This window comes from Heterodontus francisci, chromosome X (genome assembly GCF_036365525.1).
Source record: "Heterodontus francisci isolate sHetFra1 chromosome X, sHetFra1.hap1, whole genome shotgun sequence".
In the NCBI taxonomy this organism is placed as follows: domain Eukaryota; kingdom Metazoa; phylum Chordata; class Chondrichthyes; order Heterodontiformes; family Heterodontidae; genus Heterodontus; species Heterodontus francisci.
Window position 1 is genome coordinate 10,096,457 of NC_090421.1, and position 27,549 is coordinate 10,124,005.

At 45.9% G+C, this 27,549-nt stretch overlaps 1 protein-coding gene across 1 annotated transcript; it reads left to right on the plus strand.

Moving 5' to 3' along the window:
- LOC137358621 (thiol S-methyltransferase TMT1A-like) lies at nucleotides 1-26,002 on the plus strand. Its single transcript, XM_068024706.1, has 2 exons — nucleotides 1-804; nucleotides 24,212-26,002. Exons 1-2 carry the CDS (start codon nucleotides 310-312, stop codon nucleotides 24,443-24,445), a joined length of 729 nt encoding a protein of 242 aa, XP_067880807.1. The 5' UTR covers nucleotides 1-309; the 3' UTR covers nucleotides 24,446-26,002.
- Nucleotides 26,003-27,549: the final 1,547 nt, after the last annotated feature.

A 27,549-nucleotide genomic window follows, 5' to 3' on the forward strand; every position in this document is an offset into this window, starting at 1 on the left:
CATTTCTTGTTTTTGTTTCAGATTTCCAGCATCCGCAGTATTTTGCTTTTATTATATTATTGTTTTAAAACAAGTTCATGGAATGATTACAGCACCGAAGGCGGCCGTTCGGCCCGTCGTGCCCGTACGGGCTCTGCGCGCGAGCAATTGAGCTTGTTCCCCCTCCTCCGTCCTGCGAGGGCGGGAAGGTGGGACGAGCGACATAGCTCTTCAGGCCAATGATAGCAGCGCGTGAGGAGGTCGTTGCCAGAGTTTGTTCTTCGCCTGGCAGAGAGATGGGAACATATCACTGTTGACAAATCCAGAAAGATGGCGTTCGTCACCACAGTGCTGCAGTTAATGGTGGAGATCCTGGTTCTTCCGCTGACCATTCTGCAATACATCGGCATATGGGATCCTTTCTATAAAAGGGTTTTCCCTCAGTTGATGTGCAAATTAGCGAGCATGATCAACAGCAAGATGGGCAAAGTGAAGAAGGAACTCTTCGACAAGCTGCCGGACTTCGCCAGCTCTTCGGGACTGACCGTTCTGGAAGTGGGCTGCGGGACCGGCGCCAACTTTCAATATTACCCCTGGGGCTGCAAAGTCATTTGCACCGACCCGAATCCCAATTTCCAGCGCCTGTTGGAAACAAGCGGCGCCACAAACCAGAATGTAAAGCTGGAGAAGTTTCTGGTCGCCAGCGGCGAGGATCTCAGCCAAGTGGAAAGTGGCTCGGTCGATGCCGTGGTTTGCACCTTCGTCCTGTGCAGCGTCAGGGACATAGACAAAGTGGTGAAGGAGGCTCTTCGAGTGCTGAGACCGGTAAGACAAGCAAGATTGATGAGGGCGGGGGCGCTTAGTAAAGCCTGCAGGCAAGCCAGCTGGTTTTACTGGGCGCCCACCCCCCTCCCGGCCACTGGCTTAATTCCAGCAGCGGTGGGAAGAGATTCCCTCCCTTCCTTCAGTTGTTAACAATAGGCCACTTAAGCGCCTGAATTGGCCTCAGCACAGGATGGCCGTCTTCAGCCTTTCCTGCCCTCGACTTAATCGTGTTGAAACGGGAAGGCAATGGGCCTTCCGCTCGCCGCCTCCCCCGTGTTCCAGCCAATCTGCTGCGGGGCATTAAATCCAGCCCAAATGAACGGGTCTTGAGCGGCATTGAACAGAGCAGCAAGTAGCAGTTTCGAGTGCTGGACTGCCCTTGTGTAACTTTGATATAAATACTTATCACTTCTAGTTATTACTCATACTTTATTACTTATGCCAATTATACTTTATTTTCAGCAGGAAATGGGAGCCAGTTGAAATGCAAACTGTCAATTTTACCTATTCGGAGCTGTTTTGGGATCAAGCCCAAGATGTTAGTTTTTCTCTTTCGGAGGCTAATTGGCTCTGCCATATATTCCATCCTTTTCTGTTTTTATTTTAGGTTTTCTTTTTATCTGAACCTATTTAGCTTTTGTTTATTCTGAATCTACTAAAGTACATTGGCTGTTAATGGTACAGCTTTTGCCAGTTGTTAAAGGTGCAGCAGTATAAAATCTTCGCACTCCATACCTTCTGTAACATTCCCACCATGCGCCATGGTAATGTTGCCATGGTAGGTTGCCACTCTGCTCTAAAGGCCGGCTCAGGTTTGAAAATGAAACCCGACCCAAGCCCGACAGAACGACATCCGACTCAGCCCGAGTCCTTTCAGTTTTTCCCGTGCCTGACCCGACCATCAGTTAGCCTAGCTTCCGTTTTTCACTTTGTTGCTTATCTGCACAAGCTTTAAAAAATCTGTAACTAAACAACCTTTCCAGTCCAAAAAGTACATTAACATTGGAGCCATGTACCAGAAGTGGTGATACAGTATGTCCGACCCAGCCCGACCTGACTCGAGCCCGAATGCCGGACCCGGAAGAGCGACCCGATTTCGACATATGTCGTCTGGTCCAGTCGGGTTCGGGTTGGGTAGCTATGCTCTGCTCTGCTCCTTAATTAATCTTGAATGGTCCTTTGTCAACAGGCATGTTATACATAAACAATGGGGTAGATTTTCAACTTGCTACCTAGACGTAAAACTGGATTTGCAGTTCAGCTGTCCATAATAGAATCTACTCAATTTTCATTTCCATTGTAATCAATACCACTTTGACAACTGCCAGCAAGATGTAATCTACCCAATGGTCTGAATTTTATTGGGACAAAGTGGACAGGTATGGAGGCATGGGGGGGACATAAAATCGGGACGGGATGCGTCAGACAGGAAATCAGACGTCGTGACATCCCATCCTGATTTTGTGCATGGCGGCAATCAAGGTGGGCTGAGGTCTGACGTTGACGCTGTGGGCAGGTAATTAAGATAATTTAGAGGCCAATGGAAAATAATTTTATTCAGCGGATTCAATTTTATTAACGGTGCACGGGGCTTCAAAATCTCACCTCCTTCAAGGCGGCAACATAGAGGTGGCAGAGGATCGTAGAGGCCTGCTACCCGAGCCGAACCCAACGGGGTCAGGTTGGGCCTGGCCCGGACACACACGGTAAGTGCTCTGCCGGTAAGTACTGACATTTTTTTTAAACTGGCCTGAGCTGGGAGTCCGGGACGAAACTGAGTCTGTGCAGTGCGCGATGCATCGCGCATGCGCTGCAGCTCAGTGGACCTTCCCAGTGGGAAGGTAAGTAAAGTGATGGTCGGGTCGAGTAGTAGCGGGTTCGGGTCAGGTCGGGCTCAGGGCAAAATCGGAGGGACTTGGGCCGGGTCGGGCTCGGGTCTGCTGTGGTTCGGGTCGGCTTCTTGTCGGGTTCTTTTTCCCGAACTAAAGCAGGCCTCTCGAGCATGGCTGGCTGGAAGGGGAGGCTATCAGAAGGGCAACCATCGAGGGCCTGGAAGGGCCCTGAAGGGAGAGCTGACCTTAGGATGTCAAGCGTGAGGGGAAGGTGTGCTCTGCTACAAGGGGGGCCAATACAAGGCTGGCAATGGGCAAGCGACACCCGGTCAAAGATCACAAGTGGGGCATCAAGAGCAGGACACTGGCATGGAAGGACTGCCTTTCAGAGAGAGGCCACTTATCATGGTCCTCATTCACCCAGGCTTTGGAAACCCCGTTGAAGATGAGGCGCCCCTGAGCGGGAGGGAGGGCCAGGCACCTTTAGCGGCACCGCAACAGACTATGAGCCCACGGGAGGGTCCTCAGCAGCCTCTGGATACGGAAAAAGGGCAAAGCGGAGAGAGAGAGAGCTGCCCCGTGCAGGAGGAAGTACCCTCCAGAGAGTGGACAGGTTGAGGCTCAACTACCTGCAAATGTCTGAGAGCCAGTGCCAACGAAGACTTCACCTCTCCAGGATGGCCGTGACAGACGTGTGTGTCATGTTGCACAACGAGCTGTGGCTCAGAGGACTTGGTGGGAATGCAATGCCAGTGGCCCTGATGGTCACCGTGGTGCTGAACTTCTACGCCACTAGATCATTCCAAGGATCCACAGGGGACAGGTGTGGATTTTCGCGGTCTGTGGCACATCGGTGCATTAAAGAGTTCAAGATTATATGCACCAGAACAGATCCCAACTCTCCAGCTGAGAGGGACATTGGTTTTGGGGCCATCGCTGTTCTGCCCCAGGTGCAGGGTGTCATCGAATGTATGCACGTGACCGTCAAGGCTCCAGAACACCAGCCAGCGGCCTTCATCAACAGGAATGGCTTCCACTCCCTCCATGTACAACTGGTGTACAGCCACCGTAAATGGATCCTGCAGGTCTGTGCAAGCTTCCCAGGAAGTTGCCACAATGCCTACATTTTGAGGTAGTCCCGGGTGCCTGAACCTTCCGGCCTCCCTCCAGCCTTCAGGGATGGATCCTTGGAGACGAGGGCTACTCACTGAGAATATGGCTGCTGATGCCTGTGAGGAACCCACGCGTGGATGCAGAGGAGAAGTTGCAATGCAAGCTTTCATTGAGCAGGCCATTCGTTTGCTGAAGATGAGAGTCTGGTGCCTGGATCGGTCTGGTGGAGCCCTCCAGTATGTCCAGGCGAGGGTGTCCCGTATTGTAATGGTTTGCTGTGCGCTGCACAACCTTACCTTGCAGAGGGAAGAGCCAATAAGCAAGAAGGAAAGTGAGGAGCAGACTGCCTCCTCAGATGATGAGGATGTTGAATATGGGCAAGCGAGGCCAAATGAAGAATCCCAGGGGCAACATGACATCAGACATTAAACACGCATAAGGCAGACTTGTGATTCCCTTATACATTCGCATTTCATTTGGCTATAAAGGTCCTTGTACCTTAGCCAACAAAGACCTTCCTTTTATGCAGCCTTCCTTCCTTAACAATGAATCTTATTGAAGATTCATGCAGAGCAGATCTAGTGAGGCTCCAGAGTTGACCACTTACAGCATCTTCAATTGACTCCAGCCTTTTCATCACATCTAGGGGAGATGGTGGTGTAGTGGTAATATCATTGGCCTAGAATCCAGAGATCTGGGGTAATGCTCTGGGGACACAGGTTCAAATCCCACCGTGGCTATGGTGGCATTTAAATTCAATGAATTAATTTTTTTTTAAAATCTGGAATTAAAGGCTAGTCTCCGTAATGGTGCCATGAAACTATCATTGTTATAAAAACCCATCTGGTTCACTAATGTCCTTTAGGGAAGGAAATCTGCCATGTGACAACAGACCCACAGCAATGTGGTTGACTCTTAAATGCCCTCTGAAATGGCCTAGGGCAATTAAGGATGGGCATCCAATGTCAGCCTAGTCAGTGATGCCCACATCCCATGATAGAATAAAAAAAAAAGGATGCAGTGAAGGCCCAAGCCCATGATGCAGGAGAAAGGGAGAGATTCCATGTCTAGCAGCAAACATTTATTTGTGTGTTTAACAGAGTGACGATGTGATCGAAATCAAGCAAACACATGAAAACCCAGTGATTCTCTGTGCGCTTCTTGATTCTCTTACGTGTACTCTTACACAGTGCTGCCCCTGTGCTGTCTGCTGACCTTGTTGGCGGTCATCCTCGGCATGTTATGGTCCTCCTGCACAGAAACCACTAAGCCAATTTTGGACCCAATTTGCCAAATTGCCCTGGATCCCATGGGCTCTTACCTTCTTAACCAATCTCCCATGTGGTACCTTATCAAAAGCCTTACTGAAGTCCATATAAACTACATCAACTGCACCATCCTCATCTACACATCTAGTCACCGCCTCGAAAAATTCAATCAAGTTAGATAGACACGATCTCTCCCGACAAAGCCTGCTGACTATCCCTGATTAATCCCTGCCTCTCCAAGTGGAGATTAATCCTGTCCCTCAGAATTTTTTCCAATACTTTCCCAACCACTGATGTTCAACTCACTGGCTTGTAATTACCTGGTTTATCCCTGCTACCCTTCTTGCATAATGGTACCACATTCGCTGTTCTCCAGTCCTCTGGTATCTCTCCTGTGGCCAGAGAGGATTTGAAAATTTGTTTCAGAACCCCTACAATCTCCTCCCTTGCCTCACATAGCAGCCTGGGATACATTTCATCTGGGCCTGGGGATTTATCCACTTTTAAGCCCGCTAAAACAGCTAATATTTCCTCCCTTTCAATGCTAATATGTTCAAGTATATCACAATCCCCCTCCCTGATCTCTACACCTACATCGTCCTTCTCCATAGTGAGCACGGATGAAAAGTAATCATTTAAAACCTCACCTATGTCCTCCGGCTCCACACACACATTGCCACTTTGGTCCCTAATGGGCCCTACTCTTTCCCTGGTTATCCTCTTGCCCTTAATATACTTATAAAACATCTTGGGATTTTTTATCTTGCCCACCAGTGTTTTTTCATGTCCCCTCTTCGCTCTCCTAATTACTTTTTAAAGTACCCCCCTACACTTTCTATACTCCTCTAGTGCCTCCGCTGTTTTCACGGCTCTGAACCTGCCATAAGCCTCCTTTTTTTTCTGATCCAATCCTCTATATCTATTGACGCACAGGGTTCCCTGGACTTGTTAGTCCTACCCTTCACCTTAACGGGTGCATGTTGGCTCTGAACTCTATTTCCTCTTTGACTCCCACTGGTCTGATGTAGACTTTCCTACAAGTAGCTGCTCCCAGTCCACTTTGGCCAGATCCTGTTTTATCATATTGAAATCGGCCTTCCCCCAATTCAGTACCTTTATTTCCAATCCATCTTTGTCCTTTTCCACAACTACCTTAAATCTTAGAGTTATGGTCACTATCCCCAAAATGCTTCCCCACTGACACTTCTACCACTTGTCCGGCTTCATTCCCTAGGATTAGGTCCAGTACTGCCCCTTATTTTATAGGAGTTTCTACGTACTGGCTCAAAAAGCTCTCCTATATGCATTTTAAGAATTTCACCCCCTTTAAGCCTTTTGCACTAAGACTATCCCAGTTATTATTGGGGAAGTTGAAATCCCCTACTATTATTACCCTATTATTTTTACACCTCTCTGAGATTTGCCTACATATCTGCTCCTCTATCTCTCTCTGACTGTTTGGAGGCCTGTAGTACACTCCCAGCCAAGCGATTGCCCCCTTTTTGTTTTTAAGTTCTATCCATATGGCCTCATTTGAGGAACCTTCTAAGTTTAGAAGAATGAGAGGAGATCTAATTGAGGTATATAAGATGATTAAGGGGATTGACAAAGTAGACGTAGAGAGGATGTTTCCTCCTGTGGGGCAATCTAGAACGAGAGGTCATAGTTTTAGGATAAGGGGTAGCAGATTTAAAACAGAGATGAGGAGAAATTACTTCTCTCAAAGGGTCATGAGTCTGTGGAATTCACTACCCCAGAGTGTGGTGGATGCCGGGACATTGGGTAAATTTAAGGAGGAGATCGACAGATTTTTAATTAAAGGGTTGAAGGGTTATGGAGAATGGGCAGGAAAGTGGAGTTGAGGCCGAGATGAGATCAGCCATGATCGTATTGAATGGCGGAGCAGGCTCGAGGGGCTGAATTGCCTACTCCTCCTCCTAGTTCTTAAGTTCTTATATCATCCCTCCTTACTGCAGTAATTGACTCCTTGATCAATAGTGCAATGCCACCTCCTCTTTTACCCCCTCCCCTGTCACGCCCTAAGATTCTATACCCTGGAATATTGAGCTGCCAGTCCTGCCCCTCCCTCAGCCATGTCTCTGTGATAGCAATAATATCTTATTCCCATGTGCCAATCAACGCCCTCAATTCATCTGCCTTACTAATAAGATTCCTTGCATTAAAATAGATGCAATCCAGCCTTGCATTTTTCATTTGTGCCTTAACAGGTCTATATTTGCTCTGCCTTCCAGACTGACTCAGTTTCTCTTCTATATTTAACTGTGCATCACCCCCCATTGTACTTCCACTCTGTATCGCATCCCCCTACCAAATTAGTTTAAACACCCAGCAACAGCACCAGCAAACCTCCCAGCAAGGATGTTGGTCCCATTCCAGTTCAGCTGCAACTGTCCAACTTGTACAGGTCCCACCTTTACCAGAAACAGCCCCAGTGATCCAGGAAACTAAAGCCCTCCCTCCTGCACCATCTCCTCAGCCACGCATTCATCTGCTCTATCCTCCTATTCCTGTACTCACTAGCACGTGGCACCGGGAGTAATCCAGAGATTATAACCTTTGAGGTCCTGCTTTTTAATCTGCTACCTAGCTCCCTAAATTCTTGTTGCAGGACCTCATCCCTCTTCCTACCTATCTCATTGGTACCAATGTGTACCACAACCTCTGACTATTCACCCTCCCCCTTCAGAATGTCCTGCAGCCGCTCCATGACATCCTTGACCCGAGCACCAGGGAGGCAACATGCCATCCTGGAGTCACATTTACGGCCACAGGAACACCTATCTGTACCCCTTACGATAGAATCCCCTATCACTATAGCTCTCCCACTCTTTTTCCTGCCCTCCTGTGCAGCTGAGCCACCTGTGGTGCCACAAACTTGGCTCTTGCTGCATTCCCCTGAGAAGCTATCTTCCCCCAACAGTATCCAAAGTGCAAAATCTGTTAGACAGGGAGATGGACCCAGGGGACTCCTGCACTACTCTTCCTGGCGGTCACCCATTCCCTTTATGCCTGAGCAGTCTTTACCTGTGGTGTGACCACCTCCCTGTACATACTATCCACAATGATCTGAGCCTTGCGGATGCTCCACAGTGTCTCCAGCCGCCGCTCCAGATCCGAAACGCGGATTTAGAGTAGCTGCAGCAGGAGACATTTCCTGCACCCATGTTCGCCCTGGACACTGGAAGTGTCCCTGACTTCCCACATTGCACAGGAGGAGCACTCCACATTGCTGAGCTGCCCTGCCATGACTTACCCTTAATTTATCCCCTTAAATTACCCAACAATTAGATTATTTACACTGGGGACCTTGATTCCCTAAAAAACAAAAACTAACTGCTATATTAAAAAAAATTGTAGACCTTTCCCTTTACTTTTAGTTACTTACCCAGCTATTTCGAGTTATTCCCTAACAGCAATTACTCACCAACCAATCACATTGTAGCTTTCCTTGACATCACTGCTCACTTTGTTTTCAAACTCCGGCGCGCCTGGACTCCTCTCCGCTCCCAGCTGGGTCGCGATCCTCAGGCTCAATTTATCCTCTTCTCTCGCTCGGTGTTTTCCCTGCAGGTCCACTCCTCTCCGCTCCAGGAAGGTAAGTGACTGACTGGGCCGCGATCCTCAAGCTCAGGGTTGTGCTGGTGGGTGATTTTATCTTCCCCTATATTGACTGGGACTCACTTCGTGCTAGGGGCTTGGATGGGGCAGAATTTGTGAGGAGCATCCAGGAGGGCTTCTTGAAACAGTATGTAGATAGTCCAACTAGGGATGGGGCCATTCTGGACCTGGTATTGGGGAATGAGCCCGGCCAAGTGGTCGAAGTTTCAGTGGGGGAGCATTTTGGGAGCAGTGACCATAATTCCATAAGTTTTAAGGTACTTGTGGATGAGGATAAGAGTAGTCCTCGGGTGAAGGTGCTAAATTGGGGGAAGGCTAATTATAACAATATTAGGCAGGAACTGAAGAATTTAGATTGGGGGCGGCTGTTTGAGGGTAAATCAACATCTGACATGTGGGAGTCTTTCAAACGTCAGCTGATTAGAATTCAGGACCAGCATGTTCCTGTGAGGAAGAAAGACAAGTTTGGAAAGTTTCGGGAAGCTTGGATAACACGGGATATTGAGAGCCTAGTCAAAAATAAAAAGGAAGCATTTGTAAGGGCTGGAAGGCTAGGAACAGATGAAGCACTTGAGGAATATAAAGACAGTAGGAAGGAACTTAAGCAAGGAATTAGGAGGGCTAAAAGGGGTCATGAAAAGTCATTGGCAAACAGGATTAAGGAAAATCCCAAGGCTTTTTATACATATATAAAGAGCAAGAGGGTAACCAGGGAAAGGGTTGGCCCACTCAAGGACAGAGATGGGAATCTATGTGTGGAGCCAGAGGAAATGGGCGAGGTGCTAAATGAGTACTTTGCATCAGTATTCACCAAAGAGAAGGACTTGGTGGATGATGAGCCTAGAGTGCAGATAGTCTCAGTCATCTCATTATCAAAAAGGAGGAGGTGTTGGGTGTCTTGCAAAGCATTAAGGTAGATAAGTCCCCAGGGCCTGATGGGATCTACCCTAGTATACTGAGGGAGGCAAAGGAAGAAATTGCTGGGGCCTTGACAGAAATCTTTGTATCCTCATTGGCTACAGGTGAGGTCCCAGAGGACTGGAGAATAGCCAATGTTGTGCCTTTGTTTAAGAAGGGTGGCAAGGATAATCCAGTAAATTATAGGCCGGTGAGCCTTACGTCAGTGGTAGGGAAACTATTAGAGAGGATTCTTCGGGACAGGATTTACTCCCATTTGGAAACAAACAAACTTATTAGCGAGAGACAGCATGGTTTTGTGAAGGGGAGGTCGTGTCTTACTAATTTGATTGAGTTTTTTGAGGAAGTGACGAAGATGATTGATGAAGGAAGGGCAGTGGATGTTATGTATACGGACTTTAGTGAAGCCTTTGACAAGGTTTCGCATGGCAGACTGGTACAAAAGCTGAAGTCACACGGGATCAGAGGTGAGCTGGCAAGATGGATACAGAACTGGCTCGGTCATAGAAGACAGAGGGTATAATTGGATGGGTGTTTTTCTGAATGGAGGAATGTGACTAGTGGTGTTCCACAGGGATCAGTGCTGGGACCTTTGCTGTTTGTCTTTATATAAATGATTTGGAGGAAAATGTAGCTGGTCTGATTAGTAAGTTTGCGGACGACACAAAGGTTGGTGGATTTGCGGATAATGATGAGGATTGTCAGAGGATACAGCAGGATATAGATCGGTTGGAGACTTGGGCGGAGAAATGGCAGATGGAGTTTAATCCGGACAAATGTGAGGTAAGGCATTTTGGAAGGTCTAATGCAGGTGGGAGGTATACAGTAAATGGCAGAACCCTTAGGAGTATTGACAGGCAGAGAGATCTGGGCTTACAGGTCCACAGGTCACTGAAAGTGGCAACGCAGGTGGATAAGGTAGTCAAGAAGGCATACGGCGTGCTTGCCTTCATCGGTCGGGGCATAGAGCATAAAAATTGGCAAGTCATGTTGCAGCTGTACAGAACCTTAGTTAGGCCACACTTAGAATATTGTGTGCAATTCTGGTCGCCACACTACCAGCAGGACGTGAAGGCTTTGGAGAGGGTACAGAGGAGGGCATTAGCGATGAGGAGAGGTTGGAAAAACTCGGATTGTTTTCACTGGAACGACGGAGGTGGAGGGGCGACATGATAGAGGTTTACAAAGTTATGAGCGGCATGGACAGAGTGGATAGTCAGAAGCTTTTTCCCAGGGTGGACGAGTCAGTTACTCGGGGACATAGGTTTAAGGTGCGAGGGGCAAAGTTTAGAGGGGATGTGCGAGGCATGTTCTTTACACAGAGGGTGGTGAGTGCTTGGAACATGCTGCCAGGGGAGGTGGTGGAAGCAGATACGATAGCAACGTTTAAGAGACATCTTGACAAATACATGAAAAGGAAGGGAATAGAGGGATATGGGCCCCGGAAGTGCAGAAGGTGTTAGTTTAGGCAGGCATCAAGATCGGCGCAGTCTTGGAGGGCCGAATGGCCTGTTCCTGTGCTGTACTGTTCTTTGTTCAATTTACCCTTTTCTCTCGCTCAGTGTTTTCCCCGGAGGTCCATTCCTCTCCGCTGCTTTCCCAGAAGGTAAGTGGAATAATCAAGTCTCGATCCCTCAACTAACATCACTGAAACAGATTTTTTGGTCACTTATCATATTGCTGTTGGTGAGAGTTTGCTGTGCTCAAATTTGGCTGTTGCATTTCCAACATTACAACAGTGACTATGCTTCAAAAAGTACTTAACTGACTGTAAAGTGCTTTGGCACATCCTGAGATTGTGGAAGGTGCTATATAAATGCAAGTCGTTCTTTAAGATAAATTTCATTCTGTGGGAGCAGAAGAAGTGACGGCTTAGCAGTTCAGGTGACAAATAGCAGAAATAATGGCCGGATGTGCAGGAGGCAAATAAGTGGGAGAGCAACTTTATTCCTCTTCAGGGAACGTTGCCTGGCATCACTGGGCTGGTTAAGCAAGACAAGAGGAGGTGCGACAGAGTGCACAGAACAGTGATTCAGCTGCAGATCTGAGCATAAAGGGGTACAATACACATTTTGCTGGAGGAACTCCAGAACTGTATCTTTGCGGAAACAAGTAGGTGCTTCCAGTTTGAATTTCAAGCTCCTTTTCCTGGAAACTCTGCCAAACTGCCAGTGCAATGAGAAAAGCCTCTAACCACCAGTGAAATAGAGAACTGGAACACATGGATATTAAACTACTGTGAAATCTAGGCAATACATTAAAAAATGACTCAATTGCTGCAGTCAGAACTCCACAGATAGACAATAATTTTATCACAAGATAGATACTGATGATGATGAGGGCCATTTAGCCCAATCTGACTCATTCAGAATGACCATGCAGTCTGTCCCCATCACAGCATTGACATTTCTTCACTGATGCCTGCGTTTTTACTTTCACTACTCTACCCAGAAATCCTTTCCACATGTTGAGTAACTCTCTTGTTTGAACCTCTGCTGTCACAGTTTATTTTGAAGTAATGTTCCAAATTTACCTTTCTCTTTATAAAGTGTCACCTGCTGTGTGGGTGACCTAGTGAGTATTTGTAATCTCTTAACACCCATTATTAGAAAGCACCATATAATTTGATCAATTATGAGCCATACCACAAGTGAACCACTAGTAAAACATCACTGCTTCACACTGCAGACCTCACACTTGGTTATGGATGCAAAACAACCTTAAAAGGTTACTGTACTTCTGAGCTACAGCCTGAAGCCAACAAGTACATTCCAGCAATAAAAACAAAAAATGCTGGAAATACTCAGCAGGTCTGGCAACATCTGTGGAGAGAGAAGCAGAGTTAACGTTTAGGTCAGTGACCTTTCATCAGAACTGGCAAAGGTTAGAAATGTAATAGGTTTTAAGCAAATAAAGCGGGGGTGGGGCAAAAGAGAATAAAAGGGAAGGCGTTGATAGGACAGAGGGTCACAGAATAACTGACCAGAACGTCATGGAGCAAAGGCAAAGAGTGTGTTAATGGTGCGGTGAAAGATAAAGCGTTAGTGCAGCGAGGGTGCTAAATGACAGAATAATGAAACGCCTGGGCCAAAAGCACAAGCATTAAAAAAAGAGTGGGCAGGCACATGGTAAAAAAAATGAATGATGAAACAAACTAAAATAAAATATAAATAAAAAATTAAAATTAAAAAGAGGGGCGAGTCATGCTCTGAAATTATTGAACTCAAATGTTCAGTCCAGTCCAGTCTACTTCAACGCCAGGAGCATCCGGAATAAGGTGGGTGAGCTTGCAGCATGGGTTGGTACCTGGGATCTCGATGTAGTGGCCATTTCGGAGACATGGGTAGAGCAGGGGCAGGAATGGATGTTGCAGGTTCCGGGATTTAGATGTTTCAGTAAGAACAGAGAAGATGGTAAAAGAGGGGGGTGGTGTGGCATTGTTAATCAAGGAGAGTATTACAGCGACAGAAAGGACGTTTGAGGACTCGTCTAGTGAGGTAGTATGGGCCGAGGTTAGAAACAGGAGAGGTGAGGTCACCCTGTTGGGAGTCTTTTATAGACCTCCAAATAGTTCCAGAGATATAGAGGAAAGGATAGCGAAGATGATTCTCGACAGGAGTGAGAGCAACAGGGTAGTTGTTATGGGGGACTTTAACTTTCCAAATATCGACTGGAAATACTATAGTTCGAGTACTTTAGATGGGTCAGTTTTTGTCCAGTGTGTGCAGGAGGGTTTTCTGACACAGTATGTAGACAGGCCAACCAGGGGCGATGCCACATTGGATTTGGTACTGGGTAATGAACCCGGCCAGGTGTTAGATTTAGATGTAGGTGAGCACTTTGGTGATAGTGATCACAATTCGGTTAGGTTTACCTTAGCGATGGACAGGGACAGGTATATACCGCAGGGCAAAAATTATAGCTGGGGGAAAGGAAATTATGATGCGATTAGGCAAGATTTAGGATGCGTAGGATGGGGAAGGAAACTGCAGGGGATGGGAACAATCGAAATGTGGAGCTTATTCAAGGAGCAGCTACTGCGTGTCCTTGATCAGTATGTACCTGTGAGGCAGGGAGGAAGTTGTCGAGTGAGAGAGCCGTGGGCCCACATCAGAGACGCCATCTATGAGTCAGCTTTGACCACCTACGGCAAAAGTGCGAAGAGAAATGCAGACTGGTTTCAATCTCATAATGAAGAGCTGGAACCTGTCATAGCCGCTAAGCGCATTGCACTTTTGAACTACAAGAAAGCCCCCAGCGATTTAACATCCGCAGCACTTAAAGCAGCCAGAAGTACTGCACAAAGAACAGCTAGGCGTTGCGCAAACGACTACTGGCAACACCTATGCAGTCATATTCAGCTGGCCTCAGACACCGGAAACATCAGAGGAATGTATGATGGCATGAAGAGAGCTCTTGGGCCAACCATCAAGAAGATCACCCCCCTCAAATCTAAATCGGGGGACATAATCACTGACCAACGCAAACAGATGGACCGCTGGGTTGAGCACTACCTAGAACTGTACTCCAGGGAGAATGCTGTCACTGAGACTGCCCTCAATGCAGCCCAGCCTCTACCAGTCATGGATGAGCTGGACATACAGCCAACCAAATCGGAACTCAGTGATGCCATTGATTCCCTAGCCAGCGGAAAAGCCCCTGGGAAGGACAGCATTACCCCTGAAATAATCAAGAGTGCCAAGCCTGCTATACTCTCAGCACTACATGAACTGCTATGCCTGTGCTGGGACGAGGGAGCAGTACCCCAGGACATGCGCGATGCCAACATCATCACCCTCTATAAAAACAAAGGTGACCGCGGTGACTGCAACAACTACCGTGGAATCTCCCTGCTCAGCATAGTGGGGAAAGTCTTTGCTCGAGTCGCTCTGAACAGGCTCCAGAAGCTGGCCGAGCGCGTCTACCCTGAGGCACAGTGTGGCTTTCGTGCAGAGAGATCGACTATTGACATGCTGTTCTCCCTTCGTCAGATACAGGAGAAATGCCGTGAACAACAGATGCCCCTCTACATTGCTTTCATTGATCTCACCAAAGCCTTTGACCTCGTCAGCAGACGTGGTCTCTTCAGACTACTAGAAAAGATCGGATGTCCACCAAAGCTACTAAGTATCATCACCTCATTCCATGACAATATGAAAGGCACAATTCAACATGGTGGCTCCTCATCAGAGCCCTTTCCTATCCTGAGTGGTGTGAAACAGGGCTGTGTTCTCGCACCCACACTTTTTGGGATTTTCTTCTCCCTGCTGCTTTCACATGCGTTCAAATCCTCTGAAGAAGGAATTTTCCTCCACACAAGATCAGGGGGCAGGTTGTTCAACCTTGCCCGTCTAAGAGCGAAGTCCAAAGTACGGAAAGTCCTCATCAGAGAACTCCTCTTTGCTGACGATGCTGCTTTAACATCTCACACTGAAGAATGCCTGCAGAGTCTCATCGACAGGTTTGCGTCTGCCTGCAATGAATTTGGCCTAACCATCAGCCTCAAGAAAACGAACATCATGGGGCAGGATGTCAGAAATGCTCCATCCATCAATATTGGCGACCACGCTCTGGAAGTGGTTCAAGAGTTCACCTACCTAGGCTCAACTATCACCAGTAACCTGTCTCTAGATGCAGAAATCAACAAGCGCATGGGTAAGGCTTCCACTGCTATGTTCAGACTGGCCAAGAGAGTGTGGGAAAATGGCGCACTGACACGGAACACAAAAGTCCGAGTGTATCAGGCCTGTGTCCTCAGTACCTTGCTCTACGGCAGCGAGGCCTGGACAACGTATGCCAGCCAAGAGCGACGTCTCAATTCATTCCATCTTCGCTGCCTTCGGAGAATACTTGGCATCAGGTGGCAGGACTATATCTCCAACACAGAAGTCCTTGAAGCGGCCAACATCCCCAGCTTATACACACTACTGAGTCAGCGGCGCTTGAGATGGCTTGGCCATGTGAGCCGCATGGAAGATGGCAGGATCCCCAAAGACACATTGTACAGCGAGCTCGCCACTGGTATCAGACCCACCGGCCGTCCATGTCTCCGTTATAAAGACGTCTGCAAACGCGACATGAAATCGTGTGACATTGATCACAAGTCGTGGGAGTCAGTTGCCAGCATTCGCCAGAGCTGGCGGGCAGCCATAAAGACAGGGCTAAATTGTGGCGAGTCGAAGAGACTTAGTAGTTGGCAGGAAAAAAGACAGAGGCGCAAGGGGAGAGCCAACTGTGCAACAGCCCCAACAAACAAATTTCTCTGCAGCACCTGTGGAAGAGCCTGTCACTCCAGAATTGGCCTTTATAGCCACTCCAGGCGCTGCTTCACAAACCACTGACCACCTCCAGGCGCGTATCCATTGTCTCTCGAGATAAGGAGGCCCAAAAGAAGGATGGGGAAGGAAACTGCAGGGGATGGGAACAATCGAAATGTGGAGCTTATTCAAGGAGCAGCTACTGCGTGTCCTTGATCAGTATGTACCTGTGAGGCAGGGAGGAAGTTGTCGAGTGAGAGAGCCGTGGTTTACGAAAGAAGTTGAAGCGCTTGTCAAGAGAAAGAAGAAGGCTTATGTTAGGATGAGACGTGAAGGCTCAGTTAGGGCGCTTGAGAGTTACAAGCTAGCCAGGAAGGATCTAAAGGGAGAGCTAAGAAGAGCAAGGAGAGGACACGAGAAGTCATTGGCGGATCGGATCAGGGAAAACCCTAAGGCTTTCTATAGGTATATCAGGAATAAAAGAATGACTAGAGTTAGATTAGGGCCAATCAAGGATAGTAGTGGGAAGTTGTGTGTGGAATCAGAGGAGGTAGGGGAAGTGTTAAATGAATATTTTGCGTCAGTATTTGCAGTAGAGAAAGAAAATGTTGTCGAGGAGAATACTGAGATTCAGGCTACCAGGCTAGATGGGATTGAGGTTCACAAGGAGGAGGTGTTATCAATTTTGGAAAGTGTGAAAATAGATAAGTCCCCTGGGCCAGATGGGATTTATCCTAGGATTCTCTGGGAAGCTAGGGAGGAGATTGCAGAGCCTTTGTCCTTGATCTTTATGTCGTCATTGTCGACAGGAATAGTGCCGGAAGACTGGAGGATAGCAAATGTTGTCCCCTTGTTCAAGAAGGGGAGCAGAGACAGCCCTGGTAAATATAGACCTGTGAGCCTTACTTCGGTTGTGGGTAAAATGTTGGAAAAGGTTATAAGAGACAGGATTTATAATCATCTTGAAAAGAATAAGTTCATTAGCGATAGTCAGCACGGTTTTGTGAAGGGTAGGTCGTGCCTCACAAACCTTATTGAGTTTTTCGAGAAGGTCACCAAACAGGTGGATGAGGGTAAAGCCGTGGATGTGGTGTATATGGATTTCAGTAAGGCGTTTGATAAGGTTCCCCACGGTAGGCTATTGCAGAAAATACGGAAGTATGGGGTTGAAGGTGATTTAGAGCTTTGGATCAGAAATTGGCTAGCTGAAAGAAGACAGAGGGTGGTGGTTGATGGCAAATGTTCATCCTGGAGTTTAGTTACTAGTGGTGTACCGCAAGGATCTGTTTTGGGGCCACTGCTGTTTGTCATTTTTATAAATGACCTGGAAGAGGGTGTAGAAGGGTGGGTTAGTAAATTTGCGGATGACACTCAGGTCGGTGGAGTTGTGGATAGTGCCGAAGGATGTTGTAGGGTACAGAGGGACATAGATAGGCTGCAGAGCTGGGCTGAGAGATGGCAAATGGAGTTTAATGCGGAAAAGTGCGAGATGATTCACTTTGGAAGGAGTAACAGGAATGCAGAGTACTGGGCTGATGGGAAGATTCTTGGTAGTGTAGATGAACAGAGAGATCTTGGTGTCCAGGTGCATAAATCCCTGAAGGTTGCTACCCAGGTTAATAGAGCTGTTAAGAAGGCATATGGTGTGTTAGCTTTTATTAGTAGGGGGATCGAGTTTCGGAGCCACGAGGTCATGCTGCAGCTGTACAAAACTCTGGTGAGACCGCACCTGGAGTATTGCGTGCAGTTCTGGTCACCGCATTATAGGAAGGATGTGGAAGCTATGGAAAGGGTGCAGAGGAGATTTACTAGGATGTTGCCTGGTATGGAGGGAAGGTCTTACGAGGAAAGGCTGAGGGACTTGAGGTTGTTTTCGTTGGAGAGAAGGAGGAGGAGAGGTGACTTAATAGAGACATATAAGATAATCAGAGGGTTAGATAGGGTGGATAGTGAGAGTCTTTTTCCTCGGATGGTGATGGCAAACACGAGGGGACATAGCTTTAAGTTGAGGGGTGATAGATATAGGACAGATGTCAGAGGTAGTTTCTTTACTCAGAGAGTAGTAGGGGTGTGGAACGCCCTGCCTGCAACAGTAGTAGACTCGCCAACTTTAAGGGCATTTCAGTGGTCATTGGATAGACATATGGATGAAAATGGAATAGTGTAGGTCAGATGGTTTCACAGGTCAGCGCAACATCGAGGGCCGAAGGGCCTGTACTGCGCTGTAATGTTCTAATTCTAATTAAAAAAAGTAGGCTGTAGCGTGCCTAATCGGTAAATGAGATGCTGTGCCTCGAAATTGCATTGATGTTCACTGGAACACTGCAGCAAGCCCAGGACAGAGATGTGGGCATGAGATCAGGGGTGTGTGTTGAAATGGCAAGCGATAGGAAGTTCAGGGTCATGTTTTCGGACTAAGCACAGGTGTTCTGCAAAGCGGTCACCCAGTCTGCATTTGGTCTCCCCAATGTAGAGGAGACCACACTGTGAGCAGCGAATACAGTATACTAAATTGAAAGAAGTACAAGTAAATTGCTGCTTCACCTGAAAAGGAGTGTTTGGGGCCTTGGATAGTGAGGAGAGAGGAGGTAAAAGGCCAGGTGTTACACCTCCTGCGATTGCATGGGAAGGGGAAGAGGTGTCGGGGGTAATGGAGGAGTGGACCAGGATGTCGCGGAGGGAACGATCCCTTCGGAATGCTGACGTGAGGGGAAGATGTGTTTGGTAGTGACAGCACGCTGGATGTGGCGGAAATGACGGAGGATGATCCTTTGTACATTCCAGCTGCATTTTTCCAGCGCCCCCTCCCCCCACCCTGAGCAAAAAAATTACACAGTGCCTCAATTTACTTAATGATGCTAAACACTCTAAATAGCACAAACTTAATGTTGGATGCTTTTGATCTGCAGCCTAAAACACTTTCCAATCTGTAAACCCCTTTCAATTTGAAAACCTCTCATAGTTAATAGTCTAGGTCAGCAGTAATGCTGAAAATAGTTTGGACAAGAAGGTTCAATGTTCCAATATCCGACTCTCAATAGCTGTAAGCTAAGTGCATGCAAAACCCCTTATGTCAATTCAGAAATGGTTCAAAGGTCAAATGGTCAAAGTTTTGTTCAAACTTTATTACCTCTGCAGTTTGTTTGCTTATTGACGTGAGACTTTTTGTATCAACGCCTAAAGCACAGAACATTCTCATGAACTTTTAAAAAAACACTTTGCATATTGAAAGAAAATTGGGGTTTAACAACCCTGTGGATTTCACACCTAATGCATGCTGCATTACTTAATAATTAGGCTTTGTAGCTTTAAAGGAGCATAACAGCACCTTAGCAGCAGACTAGTAGACTGCATTAATTATAACACCATATCCTTAAACAGCACATATTCTGATTAGTGAGCAATATACCACAAGAGATCTACTAACATATAAAAATGATAGATCAGGTGTGCATTTAGTGTCTGTTAAATTGCTGTGTTTCTTTTTTTTTTAAAGTGCAAAAGAAAAAGCAGCTATTGACATGTTTGGTGAAGGAAGTTTCAGACTGAAAATAGTTTTAAACGCCGAGTACTAAATTAACTTACATCATTCAGTAAACATAGCCTGAAGTTACTCAGATTTGTTTCTTTTTCTGGGAACTTGCTTATTTGATCCTGACTGTCAGTTTCAGGCTGCTACTTAGCAAAAGTGGATATCCAAAGACTAGAAAGTTGTGAAATGTGGTTCTGGAGAACGATGGAGCAGGTCACTTGGAGAGAACACAAGTGCAATGAACAAGCTCTCAGGATGGCAGAGGAGGATAGATTGTTATTGAATATCGGGAAAAGGCAATAAGGTTGGATTGGCCATATTTTAAGGCATGAGAACTTGAAGCTGGTGATTGAAGGAAGATTAGAGGGATGTAGACCAACAGGGAGAAAGAGAATGATGATGTTCGATAACTTGAAATTGCAAATGGGAGGCTTCTATGAGCAACTGAAGAGAAAAGTGCAAGACCGTGAGGCATGGAGAGGACCTGCTGTTAGGCAGATCACTACCACACTTAGCAACCCAAACATTTTAATAAACTTAAAGTGCCAACAAAGCAGTGTGTCTGCATCCACTAATACACACATTTTTGATGTATTACTGGCAGGTCATCTGTGGCGTTAGCTATGGTAAATTGGATGGTATATTACCTTAGCAATTTTTCACTGGAGATGTGCACTCCCCGCACACATCCACCTCTTCCTTTCCAACAAGGTAACTTTTGACTCACAGAGTAACACCACAGGAGATCTACCAGTGACAGTAAATCAAATGTACATTACTCCTCGGGCACACTTCAAATGACGCACTGTAAGTTTCTATGTCACGTTTAAAAAAAGGTCTAAGGAAACAAGGGGAGTCATTTGGAATATGTAAAGTCCCCACAGCAATTGAAAATTCTTAAACACACACCAGATCTGGACTGTGTGTAACCTGAAGAGAGTGTACTTATCACAATTTTTAAAAAAACAAAGGAAGCCTGTGTTCTCACCTCCAGCTAATCTCTGGCTTCACTGAAGAGTAATTAAACTTTCTTGTTCCGAAGGGAAACAGCTTCATCTTAGCAACAGAATCAAACATTGGGCATTGCGCAGTCTTATAAAACACAGCCGCACCAAAGGGCAAGGGAGATCTTCAAGTCTTCATACAAATTATTGTGCTTTGTACATTTCATCCATTGCACTTCAGTACAGCAACTTGCATTTACATAGCACCTTTGATGTAGCAAAACTTCCCAAGATGCTTTGCAGGAGTATTATCAAACAAAATTTGACAACCAGCCACATAAAGAGATATTGGGACAGGTGGCCAAAAGCTTGGTCAAAGAAGTAGTTCTTAAGGAGCATCTGAAGAGGAGATAGAGGTAGAGAGGCAGAGAGAAATCCAGAGTGTAAGGCTTACGCAGCTGAAAGCACTGCCACCAATGGTGGAGTGACGAAAATCATATATCTATGCAAATACCTTACATTTGATTGGTACAAATTTTGTATTCCTAAAATAGTGTGATCTTGCACCCGTGCATATAGCTTCCAGAAAATTTTACAATTGAAAAGATTGGCCATTCATTGCTGAAGCTTGTAATCCTGCCTCTCAAATGGAAACTCAAGAAAAAGAGTCCCAAGGGAAATGTTTTAAGAACAGTGGCAGTAACTAATTATTGTCTCTAATAAACTTCAAAGACAAGGTAAAGCAGCAACTCCAGCTTTTTCCTGATATTTTCCTTTAAAAAATTGACTATATTTGGCAGCTTGTTTACAACACATTATGTTTGACAAATTAATCTTCATAAAATTTCTTAGCTGAATATTTATAATCTATTTTAAATGGTTACAGAACTTCAGTTCCTTTGTATATAATGAGCTTGAAACAATTGATGAAAAATAGCAGAGTTGCTTTCCATATATTACATGCAAAGTACTGACATAAATGTGGTATTTATTTATTAATCAGCAATCAGGTAAACAAGGAAAATTTATATTCTAGAAATCAGTCAAAAGTATTTACTTGACTATCTGAGGAGATCGCTTGCAAGCTTCTTTTCAAATCCTTCAGTGTCTGTTTGCAACATTCTCATCCCAACTAGGCAATAATGTAACCTCTCATTCACCATGAGAAATGTTGTCTCAGGAGCTCTATCAGTAAATAATAAAGATTGTGCATTTTATCTATCACACTTTTCTGTAGACAAATGTTGTCTTTACATGCAACCAATTGGGTGAAATATCATGTTCCTAAAACAGTAACAAATAACATGTCAGTTTTTTGGGGTTAGTTAGAAGTTGAAAATAGGTGATTGGGGAGGGCACCTCAGCGTTGGTGAACCTATTACAGCTAGTACTAGTCAATCTTGTAAGCTAATACCCTAACAGGTCAAGTGGAACAAAGTGGGAAAAATGCCAGCATCCTGACAGCTCTACATCAGTGAGCCAGGCTGGCTGGTCAATCATCCACTGTGCCCCGATTATACTGTTCAGATCTGCCTGGCTCAAGCATAGAATTACAGCCACAGAAGAATACCTCAGTTCTCATGTCTCATAGGCAGGCATGTTATTTTGGAGCCAACCCCCCGCTACCCCAGAGCTGCTGATCACTAGTCAGTCCATATGGCCATTTCCCACAAGCCTACCCACCTTCGCATACCTTGGCCAAAACGTGGACAAAAGAGCTGAATTTCAGACACGAGGTGAGGGTGAATGCCCATGACATCAGTGATTGACTGAGGAGCCCTTATAAAACTGAAGTCAGTGGGAATCGGGGGGAAAACTCTCCACTGGTTGAAGTCATATCAAGCACAAAGGAAGGTGGTTGTGGTTGCTGGAAGTCCCAGGATATCACTCCAGGAGTCCTTGGCCAAACCATCTTTAGCTGGTTCATCAATGACCTTCCCTCCATCATAAAGTCAAAAGTGGGGATATTCGCTGATGATTGCACATCGTTCAATTCCATTAGCAACTCCTCAGATACTAAAGAGTCCGTACCTGCATGAAGCAGGACCAGGACAACATTCAGGCTTAGGCTGTAACATTATCTCCAACAATAAACAGTATGACCACCTCCCCTTGGCATTCAATGCCATTACTTTTGCTTAATCCCCCACCATCAACATCCTGGGGGCATGGGGGTGGGTGGGTGGTTGGTGGTGTCACCATTGACCAAAAGCTGAACTGGAGCAGCCACATAAATGCTGTGACAAGAGCTGGGAGTTCTGCGGCAAGTAACTCACCTACTGTCTCCCCAAAGCCTGTCCAACATCTACAGGGCACAAGTCAGGAATGTGATGGAATACTTTCCACTTGCTTGGATGGGTGCAGCTCCAACAAGCTCGACACCATCCGGGACAAATCGGCCCGCTTGATTGGCACGCCATCCACAAACTTTCACTCCCTCCACCACCGACACACAGTGGCAGCAGTGTATACCATCTACAAGATGCACTGCAGCAATGCACCAAGGCTCCTTATACAGCATCTTCCAAAAAGATGACCTCTACCACCTAGATGGACAAGGGCAGTAGACACATGGGAACACCACCACCTGCAAGTTCCCCTCCAAGCCACACACCATTCTGACTTGGAACTATATTGCTATTTCTTCACTATCGCTGGGCCAAAGTCCTGGAATTCCCTCCCTAACAGCACTGTTGGTGTACTTGCACCACAGCAGTTCAAGAAGGCAGCTTACCACCACCTTCTCAAGGGCAACAAGGCCAGCGGCACCAACATCACATGAATGAATAACAAAAAATCCAAGTAATATACATCAAGATCGCAAGCTAGGTCAGTGTTGAACTTACTAAATTCAACCTAATTACTCCTCCCAATCTTAGTCCCATATACCCCACTACAAAGTTGCATGTGGATATCTGGCAAAGACAAGATCAAGCTCGTCTGTGAACATCAACGCAAGCTCGAGGAACAGCATCTCATTTACCCATTGGGCACACTACAGCCTGCCGGACTGAACATTGCGTTCAATCATTTCAGAGCATGACGGACCCCCCATTTTACTTTTATTTTTAGTTAGTTTTTCTTTTTTACAATTTTTTTTTTGTATGTTTATTTCATTTCATCTTAGTTTGTTCAGTTTGCTCACCCACTTTTTTTTCATGATTTTACATGCTGCTGTTCAATCTTCAGTCCGTTAACACCCGATCTGTACTAATGCTTTGTCTTTAAACACACCATTAACATATTGTTTGCCTTTGCTCCATGACCTTTTGGTCAGCTATGTGGCCTTGTCCAATCTACACCTCCTTTGTTATCTCTTGCCCCACCCCCACCTCACTTGCTTATAATCTTTGACATTTCTAATATTTGCCAGTTCCGAAGAAGGGTCACTGACCCGAAACGTTAACTCTGCTTCTCTTTCCACAGATGCTGCCAGACCTGCTGAGTATTTCCAGCATTTCTTGTTTTTATTACAAAGTCCAACGTTCAGAACACCAGGACCTGCTGACTCAGGGATAAGACTGAGCTAGTGATGAAAAATTGGAGAAAGTTGATAAAATGCTATACAAAAAAAATATTTTGCTTATTTCTTTGCATCAGCTTCTGTAAAGTGTACATTTGCTAGATCCTAAAAGTATACAGTTCCAATTTAGCAGAATACATTCTGTATTTAATGGTGCAACACTCCTATCTTTATAGAACAGGGTAATATCCGACTACCTGAGCAATGCCACGAGGGATCCACTAATTAAAATCATTGAGTTCATCTTTCACTGAAGCCTTATTTTGTAGAATCTGATTGGCCTGTGGCATTAGTGCCTGCATTCTTTCAATTTGATTGGTACCCCTTCCTGTTCAGCTTGGTTTCTTCAGATAGTTCATGAAGAGCTTTCTGTTTCTGCAGGGTGGTGCTTTTTTCTTCATCGAGCACGTGGTTGCTGACAAAAATACATGGCTGCATTTCATTCAACATGTGATCCAGCCAGCGTGGCGTTACTTTGGGGACGGATGCTATCTGACCAGGGACACTTGGACAAACCTTGAGAAAGCCAACTTCTCCGAATTGAATCTAAAGCACATCAGTGCTCCTTTGATGAGTTTGTTCAAATTGCATGTCATTGGATACGGAGTCAAATGAGAAGCTAGATCTTGTGAGCTCCATGCCTTGTGTACACTTGCCTTTTGAATGTGATCTATTAATTCTTGTTACAAGTAGCATTGCAATAATACTTTGTCGATTAATTTTAATCACCAATCATTAGGATAAGCATTTTTAAATGTGCCTTTTTAATCTACCATATCATGTGCAAGGAAATTTATATATACTCTTCCATCCCCAAATGTAATCAAGTAAAATTCCAGAATATACATCCATCTCCACAGATAGCATGCCCCACACACACAGCATCAGTTTTCATATTTGATTACTTCAATAAATACTTATCCCTATATCCTACAATCCATCTCTAAACCAGATTATCCAGCTCATTTTTGAAAGATTTATCAACACATAACAAAGTAGTAAATTCTTGAATTTCAAGTGTGGTGCTGTTTACCCAATTTTATTCTTGGATTTGAATGCGTTAAACAGGGTCTATTTGTGCTGTGGAATTACTTTCAATGTAAAGTATTCCCAATCCCCTGTTACTTCCAACATGAATTAATATTCTCATTTTATAAATACAAATATTAACACTTAATTTTTAGAAATGGAAAAAGGCCATCAGGCTCAAGCAAGATCTTATTTAATGGATCAGCCCACTTTGACAACATGGGAAAGATTTCCACTGTGTGCTGTGTAATGTCATAAACTACTCTGCTTGGCCCTAATCAAATTACATCCTCTGTCACAGTGATTGTTGTGCATTTCCCTCCCCATCCTCCTCAACCTGTCTCCAGCCTTTGACATGGCTCATTCACCGTGCTCTTCCACCACCTTGCCTCCTTCTGGCAGTTTAGTGGGACTGCCCTCAACTGGTTTCACTTTTACCAAACCAGTCATAGCCAGAGCATCACAAGTATTCTTCCCCTCCCTACACCATTACCTCTGGAGTTCCCCAAGGATCTATCCTTGGCCCCCATCACTTCCTCATGTGCATGCTGCACTCGGCAACATCATCTGAAGACATGGCATCAGGGTCCACATGTACGCTGACAGAACTCAGCTTAACCTCGGTAAGGAAGGGGTTAAATTCTTTATAATAACTTGAGTTGGAAATACCAGTTTCACTTGCAGTGAAATATTCAGTGTAAAAGTCAGTTTCAATGACCAGATAGAGACGAGCTGATAAGTATTCGGCTACAAATTTCTTTGTCGCAGCCTCATGGAATTAGCTCCTCCAAGGACACTGAGAGCGTGTGGGTGATGACTTCAGTTAAAATTGGAATTATGGCATCGAATTGGATGAGTTAATGTCGAAACAAGCAGTTTCTCACGTAGCCAGAGTGAAAGAAAGATTTAAGAAGACTCATGTTAAAATGGATACTTCAGAGTTTGAAAGGGCTTGATCAGCCAGTTTCCTCAAGCTCAAGATCTGCAATGTATGAATTCTCTGGTACCTGGTACCGTAATTGTGACCCTGAGTATGTGTATCAATGTTATTAGTCATGGCTATCATTGTTATGTGTGTAATCATTGGTAATATTGATGGTATATTTACTTCCTGTGAAAGCCAATAAATGCCTTTGGAGCCTATTATCTTGTGGAATAACTTATAAATGTGGAAGTAAGAACATCCATTTCCTAACATCTCTGCCCCCTCTCTTGATCCGTTCCACTGCCTTTGTGTTGTCAGATTGCTTATCCAACATCCAGACTTGGATGAGCTGCAACTTCCTTCATTTGAAATTGGGAAGACCAAAGCCATCGTCTTTTGCCCCAACTATGGACTCTATACCCTCAACTCCGATTCCATCCCTCTCACCTGCCACTGTTTCTGGCTGAACCAGACTGTTTGCAGCCTTAATACCCTATTTGACCCCAAGCTGCGCTTCTGACCGCATATTTCCTCCAAAGCAAGACCAGCTATTTCTACCTCCATAACATCGCTAGCCTTCTGTCCCTTTGTGGCTGATCACAACTCTGTTGAAGCACCGTGAGACATTTTTCTCTGATAAAAGACATATGCACATAAAAGTGTTGATTCATTGACCTTCCTTGGTAACTTATACACTAATCTCTCTCTGGTGGAAGATAGCAGACTTTAGACTTCTTCAATACAGCAAAAACAACCTTTCCTCCTGCCCCCACACAATAATGTTCCATTGAACACATCAGTGAATGTGCTTGCCTTGCAAAAAATTAACGCTATTTTAAAACTCACTTTTTTGCCCTGCATTTTCTCCCCATTCTGAATGACTGACCTTTACCAGGGAACCGCTCCACGGATGCTACCTCCACTGTCTCACCCAAGTATTAATTCTAAATGTGAGGCTAGACATTGGGGCCGGATCTTGTGCTCATCCGGAAGGTGGGTTTCATGGCGGGGCATGCCAGAGAATTGGAGCGGAACTGCCCACTACGGAACCTGACACTGGGATTCCCAGTTCCGATCCTCCCGGGGGCGGGATAAGCCGATAACGACCTGCCCACCCAGAAGCCAGTTGAGGCCCTTAGGTAGCCTATTCAGGGCCTCTTCCTGCCACCACTGGAATCTTACCAGCAGCGGTGGGGAGGGGTCCTCCACCACGTGGGGAGTACACCTTGTAAAATGAGGCGCCCTCCCTGTGTGCTTTGGGGGGGTGGGGGGGTCTCTCTGTGGGCAATTTGTGGCCCACATTGGAACCCCCACTGGGAACTGTACCCCCCCCCCAACCGAACTGAACAACCACGCCCCCTCACCGGGGCCTTCTGGATCGGCCCCAGCAACTCCACTTCATCTACCTGTCTTCCAGAGTTCCAGTGTTGGGCCTGTTTCTGAGGCCTCTGCAGTACTGGCATTGGCCACTGCTCCTGCTGGCACTGCTGATACTGTTGAGCTGCCAGCCCTCTGCCTGGCAGCTCTTGGAGGTGGGATCCCTGTCCCTAAGGGAAGGGAATACCGCCTCTTAAAACTTTGACCCCAAAAGACCGGAGGATCGCTCAGGGGTTCCCCCTGCCTTTTTGGCCCAGTGCTGAGAGCTCCACCTCCTGCACAAAATCCAGCCCCAAAGCTGTGAAATTGGGATCCGGAGTGCCACTGTTGCTGGCACTACAGAAGCCCTGGGGATAGAAAATTACGCAAAACGCACTTACGGTGCGGC